At 43.8% G+C, this 7775-nt stretch overlaps 1 protein-coding gene across 1 annotated transcript; it reads right to left on the minus strand.

The window, feature by feature from the left end:
- Nucleotides 1-1419: 1419 nt before the first annotated feature.
- On the minus strand, nt 1420-3372 carry LOC108282603 (helicase ARIP4-like). The gene is made up of 3 exons (XM_017498590.2): nt 3027-3372; nt 2434-2550; nt 1420-2116 (listed from the first exon to the last, which is right to left on the minus strand). Exons 1-3 carry the CDS (start codon nt 3172-3174, stop codon nt 1734-1736), a joined length of 648 nt encoding a protein of 215 aa, XP_017354079.1. The 5' UTR covers nt 3175-3372; the 3' UTR covers nt 1420-1733.
- Between the last annotated feature and the right edge of the window lie 4403 nt (nt 3373-7775).

A 7775-nucleotide genomic window follows, 5' to 3' on the forward strand; every position in this document is an offset into this window, starting at 1 on the left:
GTACAGATACTCTTCTGGCATTCACCCTGTAACTGTTTGAGGTCCCGGTGATACCAGGTGAGGAGCTTATGAGGTAGGTGTGGAAGGGAAGGAACACTCTTTGGGGCTTCAGGGAAACTAGCAAAGCAATATTTCAAAATATATGGGTACAACTAGTACCCATGTATCTAGAAGAATTGATCTGCCTTCCATACATCTCACAGAGGCAACACCATCTATCAAATCCAGGTATTCAGAGTGTCACTTTTACACAATATAACAAGTCCAAAAAAGTTTCTGAGAGGGTTTGATTAAATCAGATTTGGATGAGAAAATGTGCTGGAATTTAGAAAGCATGGTTAAGAGCTTGGGGAAAAAAAAAAAAAAACAGAGCATCCCCAACTCTTCATTCATTTGGCCATGAAACAGCTATGTATTACCTGGTACCTGCTTGAAACCTTGGTGGCGTCCTACATGTGGGGCTTCCAGAAAATTGAGAAGTTCCCAGACCTGGGTGTTGTACCCAGCTCCCTGCCAGCCCCACAATTCCCCTCTCTGGCAGAAAGCCACTGTGCTAGCTTTCCAGAAAAGCAGGAAAGGCCGCAAACAAACCTATCAAACACCAAACTGGGAAAGAAGTGGTGATTTATTTGGCTGGGAGCTGTGGTGCTGTAGATGCCTAACAACCAAGCTCCCCAACAAAGAAAATCCTTGCCCTTTTAAAGGTTTACAACTCTAGAAATTACATGTGAAAGGGTCTTGATTCATTAAGTAGGCATGGGGTACATGACTTAGGTGGGGCTGTGATCGTGTTTAGGTAAAAACAATGCCTTCCGGAAAGATTCCTCTATACCATGTCCATGATCTACAGATGGGATTGTGGTTAGCGGTAGGGGTCTTATCCTTAACCTGGCCGGGGGCACCAACCGGTCCTTCCTCTTTCTAACTTCTCCTCTTGAGATGCAGTGCAGAAGGCTGAAGAGGATTAAGGGTCTCCTTCCGCAGCTGCATCTGTGAAATGTAGCATTTCAGGCCCTGGAACAAGTTGAAGAGTTGCCGCTGCATTTCCCAACCCAGTTGTGCCCTTGGGAAATGGGATCTGATGGAAAGGGTGAAATGGCAGCAAAGAGGGCACAGCCTGGCCATCTGGAACATGGAGCTGCCTGGAGAAGCCAGGTGCTGCGAAGGAGCTGGTTAGGTCTTGCTGGGAAGGAGGGCAGCTGGTGCCTCCAGATGCTTGAGAACTTGCCTCCTGTTTAAATTGGAGGCTGCACTGAGGGCCAGTTTAGTGGCACTTCTTCAATTATACATTTGTTTTTAAGAATAATTGTGTTTCAAAACTGACATATGAATTTTTGAAACTTTGAAAGAAGAAGCAAATCTCCACTTAGAACCACCAGTCTCCCTTAAAAAAAAAAAAAAAAAAAGCGTTCTTAAGCTGAGTCAATGTCTGTCTTCATGGAACTTTTACTCACTTATCCTGGCTCCAGGCTCTGGATCAACACAAACTACCCTGTTCCCTCCTATCAGAAAGTCCCTCCATCTTCTGACTCTCACATCTCTTCTAGATCCAGACCTTCCTAATCAAACTGCTGCTTTCCAGAGAGCACCTCAGTCATGGAATCCCACAGAAAGAGACTCAAATTATTAGGTCAAGAGACCCAGTGCTTTCTATGGGGTAGGGCAAACCTAAGGCTTGTTTCTTCCCTTTCCCCATCCCTTCCTATTCATCAGGTATCCCAGAGCATCAACTGCTAGAAGGAACTATGAGGTCTTTCCAATAGCTGAACAAGCTGCTCTTGGTACCAAACAAGTATTTCATGGGCTATGACACTAATAACCACCAACAGGTAATGTTCACAGCAAGGAAACAGAAAGGAAGAAGAGAAAAGAATCAAGGTTTGCTGTACCTGATGAGGTTTCACAGCCCGTGCCAACTGTGGGGCAAGGAAGACATTTTCCTCCTCTGGAGGGTGGTTTAAGTTGACAAGGACCCGCCCAAGGGTGTCACGCTGGTTTAAGACATCATTGACGTGGGTGCCACCCTTCTCTTCTTCCTCATCCTCTTCACTAACAGACTCACTGCTGTCTACAATGTGCAGAGTGTCCTCCTCTCCAGAGCTCAGTTCAATCACCTCTGAGACAGCAAAACAAAAGTAAAACCAAATATCTAGGGAGTAAAGATAATTAATTGCACCCGGTCAGATGAGAAGACTATAGAAGCTTAAAGTCAGAACTTGTCATCACTTATTAAAATTTTGATTTTTACTATTTCTCTCTTCCAGCTTCAAGTTGAGACAAGCAAAAAACTTATATTTATCAAGGAGAAACAGGGAAATTTGTCAAAGCCACACCCCAAACTGAATGAGGAAGGACTGGACTCTTCAAAGTACAGCCAATCTCAGGATGAACACCAGGTCAGGAAAAAGGGAGGTACCTCTGGCTTGATCTTACCATCTCGACTGCTTTTTTCATCCTCACTGCCGCTGCTACTGTCCAAACAAATGACTTCCTGGGCCAAGACCCGAGGAGGCAGTTGGTGACCATCACTTGCTCGTAAAGCAATTTCCTCTAGAAATGCAAAATGAAAGAGAATGACATCAAGACCACATTTAGCTCTAATATTTTTCCCAAAACAATTTACCGCCCCTTTTCTCTTCTAGGTCTCATGGGGAGTATCCACTGAGAAGAGAAGCAGAGCGCATTCTCAGAAACCTCAGCCCTCCTTCCAAATTCCCTTTCTCTACTGGTTTTTACTTCCTGCTATTCACCTGACCACTAGAAAAGGTCCCAATCACTTGGCAAGTTAAAATCACAGTTATGAGAAAAAAATCTGAATCTATTTAAAGAGTACATTTTTATTCATTTTAACTCTTTAAATAATCTTCTGATTGTGTGCTCTGAAGAAGCTGAATGACTTTAAAGGCTTCCTGAGAGGCCACAGTCTTATTCCAGATCTGTTTTTGAACACTGTGTACACCTTGGGATTCTTCCTGCTTCAGGAGGGCCTGAAGCACAGGGCCTTCCCTGCCATGTCCACTGCTTACCAGGGAGGAACTCCAGCGGGACAGTAGGAATAGGGGCTGCATAATCTTTCCTCTGCTGCTCCAGGCGCTTCCTTCTTTCCAACTCTTCTTGCTGTGCTGCTTTGGTAACAGGCTCCAATTGATCCTCCCGGAGTAGCTTTCTAAACATTCACATAAGAGACAGCACTTGGGTTCAATTAAAATTTGGGCAATGTAATGGTAAGCTAAAGAGAGACATAGCCATTGACAATCTCAGAGAGTTGAGATGGGAGAAGGAGAAGCAACACCAGTCCCACCACACCCATGAAAGGAGCAGCATTCAAAAAACAGGACATCAAGCTAGATGGTTCTAGGTTAACATACTTTCCATATTATTTAACTCCCTGACAGATGCCCCTACCAACTCATCTCTCCACATAATAAATCAAGAATAAACTAGAGTAACATTTGATTCATAAAACTTTTTTAAAGCAGTATAAAAATAGTGTTGTTGGCCCGGTGCAGTGGCTCACGCCTGTAATCCCAGCACTTTGGAAGGCCGAGGCAGGTGGATCACCTGAGGTCAGGAGTTTGAGACTAGTAGCCTGGCCAACGTGGTGAAACCCTATCTCTACTAAAAATACAAAAATTAGCCAGGTGTGGTGGTGTACACCTGTAGTCCCAGCTACTCAGGAGGCTGAGGCAGGAGAATCGTTTGAACCCAGGAGGCAGAGGTTGTAGTGAGCCAAAATTGTGCTACTGCACTCCAGCCAAGGTGAAAGAGTGAGACTTCATCTCAAGGCAAAAAGTGTTGTCATGTAGAAAAGAAACTAGGATTGGCCGGGCACACTGGTCCATGCCTGAAATCCCGGCACTTTGGGAGGCGATGGTGGGCAGATCACTTGAGGCCAGGAGTTTGAGACCAGCCCAGCCAACATGGCAAAAGCNAAAAAAAAAAAAAAAGAAACCTGTTTTAAACTATTTTTCTTTCTCATTATAGTTTGGCTTGACCTTTAAGTAAAGACCTTTCTTAACCTAGCAGGCATTTTATTCAGCTTCCTGACTTGAGAAAATGTTCCCTCTCTGTTGAGTTCTAAGGCATTAAGCAAATGTTTGCCTAACCTTTGCTTTAAGCATAATCTTACCTTTTAATAAAATGCACCCAAAAGGCTGTACTACAAGGTTTTCATAGCTCTGAGTCGTGTTCCTACCAGAAAGTGGAGGCATTAAAGAACTGTCTTGTTTGAATAGTCAGTCCTAGCTTGGTGAATGTGAAAGTGACAGGTGGCTGGGAATGGTAAGGAACGTTGAATATGAAATAGAGACAAATAGCATTTCTTCTTCCTGCAGGGATATAAGCTTTCAGAGAGTTCTGACCGAGGGCATCCTAAGGTGTCTGCTACTCTGAAGTAGAGGTAGCCTGGGAATAACCTGAACTAGAGGGAGGAGAAACATTTGTTTCAGCTTTGTTCTTTTATTTCCAGTGTGTCATGTGAAATGGGAACCTGAAAAAAAAAATGTTCAATTCTTTGGTGACTGTGCATTCCACTGTCACTTCCCCAGTGAAGAAGGAATTGGAAATTCCATTGGTCAAAATCTGAGAACCTCGTGGGCCAAGTTCTATTAGTGGGTAGTGTCCCACTCTGTTTGCATTCCTGTAAAGGAATACTTGAGGCTAGGTAGCTTATCAAGGAGAAGGGTTTGTTTGGCTCATAAATCTGATGACTGGAAAGTTCAAGGTTGGGTGTGTGCATCTCAGGCTGCTTCTACTCATGGCAGAAGGTGCATGGGGGTCACTGTGTGCAGGGAGATCACACAGTGAGAGAGAAAGAAAGAGGAAGAGGGAGGTGCCAGGCTCTTTTCATCACCAAGCTCTCTCAGAAACTGATGGAGTGAGAACTCACTCACTCTCCCAGCCAAAGGAGGGGCTTAATCTATTCATGTAGGACTTGCCCCTACGACCTAAAACCTCCCTTTAAGCCCCATACTAGGGATCACATTTCAACATGGTTTTTGTGGGAACAAACATCTAAACCACAGCAGGTGGACACAGCTGGGCCAAGAGGGCATGTAGCTATGTTGACAAGTTTTCTTTCACTCCCTGTGCCTTTGAGCGCCAGGTGTTCTTCCCAGGTCCTTCCCATGCTCCACGCTTTCAGCAGCTTTGGACAGGATCTGCCTATTAAGGACAGAATTCGTCATGTATTTGGTCATAGTTCAGGCTTCCCCAAGAAGCAGACCGTAAAATAAGGATCTGAGTACAAAGAATTCATTTGGGAGGTGATTCCAAAAATCTAGTAGGAGAGTGGGAAAGTGGGGCAGGGAAGAGAAAAAAAAGCCACAAAGGGTGGGTATGTTATCGGGAGAGCCACCTCTGTGAGTCCCTGAAGGTCAATTCACTTCAGACTTCTGAGAGACAGTGGAGACTGCACACCTAAGAGATGTCCCCTCACAGGGTGGAGCAAGCTGATCTATTATTATCCACCACCCCCTGTCAGTCATTGTTTAAGGGCTCTCCCAGGGGGTGTTAATTACCTGCACTTCCAAACTGCCATGAAAGAGTAGAGAAAACTCCGATTACCATAAATATCATCCGACAAAGAGATGCAGGAGGTGTGGACCAGGTATCAGTAGCACCTAATCTTCTTACTCTCTATTGCTTAAACTTCTGCATCTGTAGTTGACAGCATCAGCCATTGATCTAAATGGCTACTTGAATACTGTTTTACAGACCAGATGACTCAGAGTTAGGAAAGCAGCAAGTAGAAAATCTCACGTCTACTTCCCAGGCTGAGCCCCATCATCAAGTCCAGCCTATGCCACAGAAGCCCTTTTATGGGAGATGCTGGCATCTTTGGGTTCTTACCTAATGGTTAATTAAGGTGATAGTTTGCAGCCCACTGGGTTCTTTCACCTTGTGAATTTCCTTTCCTGGACAGGTCTCAGAAGCAGAGAAGGCACAGAGTACAGGGTTTGGGGAGATCAAACGTGACTTCCAGCCCCTGGTATGTATTTTCGCCATCTTTTACTTTCCTAGTTCAGATCGTCTATTTTGAAATATCCAGTAATATGTCATATGCAGGAGGGAGGTTTTTGGGAGAAAGGTGGGGAATATTTTCTTTATTGCAAACTTAAATTTGATAGCAACACCAAAAAAATGTCATGCAAGCCCTATTCAAACTCAAAAACAATGACGAGCTGGCCTAGAACAGGGATTAAGTTTAGGTTTCATTCAAAATCCATGTTCACAGATGCTTGGAATATGAGATCGAGTAACACATTTCAAATGAGGCTTTAGATCTACAATTAGATATGTATTGCAAACAAACTCACAATTCTAATAGATGAGAGCTGCATGATATCTTTCTCCCTGTCTTAGAATTGATGCACTGAAAAGTACTTCACGCATCTAGTTATTAATGTTTAAATAAATTTTTCTCCACAAAATGAATAGTGTCAACATTAGGCTAAATGTGCAGTGTTTAAATTTTAATTATATCTACAAATGCACAGAGACTCTATAAATATAATTGTGTGCCTAGGAAGCTCTTCTGAGAAAGGTTAAACAGGATGACAATAGCAAAGGAGGGGAAATAAAGGAAAAAAGAGATCCATGTTGGGGAGAGACAGCTGGTGCTATTGAAACTGACAGTGTATACATTACAGAGGAGTAAGGAAGCACTATTTTTATTTGAAAAACAATAAGATGTTGCAATCATCTTTGGAAAGAAGCTATAAAGCTAGGAGGACATGATAGCTGTTTGAAAAGCAATTAAGCAATTTCCTAGAGGAGCCGGAAAACAGACCCAAGAAGAAATGCAAATAAGCCTTCAGACCCCATCGTATGTCAGCCCTTCACACCAGGAGCCTTGCTGGAGCACATGAAGGGCATTTGGTGAAATGTCAAATCAGGAGCCGGCATGTGCACAACCCGAGCATGAAGCAAAAGGAACGTGTTTAAAATCACAGAAAAAGGGAATCGCCAGTGTTCATTTGCAACAAGCAGTATGAAGCTTCCATCTGTATTGACAGCTCTGGCCAGTGTGATGAGTTGTGTGCAAGGAGAAGCCTGCAGAAACCTATTTTTCAGGTACCAGCTCTACCCAATGGCTTGCTGCTGAGCAAATATGCCCCAGAATGGACCTAGAAAACAAATGCACACCCAGATAATTGCTTAGCCTTCCAGCATTCATCATTCTTTCAAAAATCACCTATTGATTAATATCATCTCTTGAGTAGAGTTTCTCAACCTTGGCACATTGTCATTTGGGTCTTGATTATTCTTTGTGAGGAGCCGTATTGTGCTAGTAGGATATTTAGCAGCAACCCTGGCCTTTACCCACTAGATGCCAGTAGTGACCTCCTTCAGTCGGAACCAGCAAAAATGTCTCTGGACATCACCAAATGTAGCTAGGGGAAGGGGTAGAGGGGAGGAATGAGGGGTCGAAATAGCCCTGAGTAGAGAACCGCCTGTTAGATGAGGTAGAAACCCAGATTTGTTCGTTTCATCACACTCTGGCAGGGTGTTGTGGACCACCACGTTATCTGGCTTCAAATCCCTGTTCCCAGAGTGAATGACTTGAGACACCAGGTTCTGTGCCTTCCAGCCACCCTGTGGTGCCCCTGGAGGGAACTACAGGCTGTGTCAATTGTTTTCTAGGAAGTTTCTACTCTCTGAGCTCAAGGTGCTATTGCTGCTTTTCAATAAATGGATTAAATCGACTAAAACTATCTACGAACTCTGCAGGGCTCCATATCAAAACAAAATGCAAATAGGCTTGAAACTGAAAT

The sequence above is a fragment of the Cebus imitator genome, unplaced genomic scaffold (genome assembly GCF_001604975.1).
Source record: "Cebus imitator isolate Cc_AM_T3 unplaced genomic scaffold, Cebus_imitator-1.0 Scaffold246, whole genome shotgun sequence".
NCBI lineage: Eukaryota > Metazoa > Chordata > Mammalia > Primates > Cebidae > Cebus > Cebus imitator.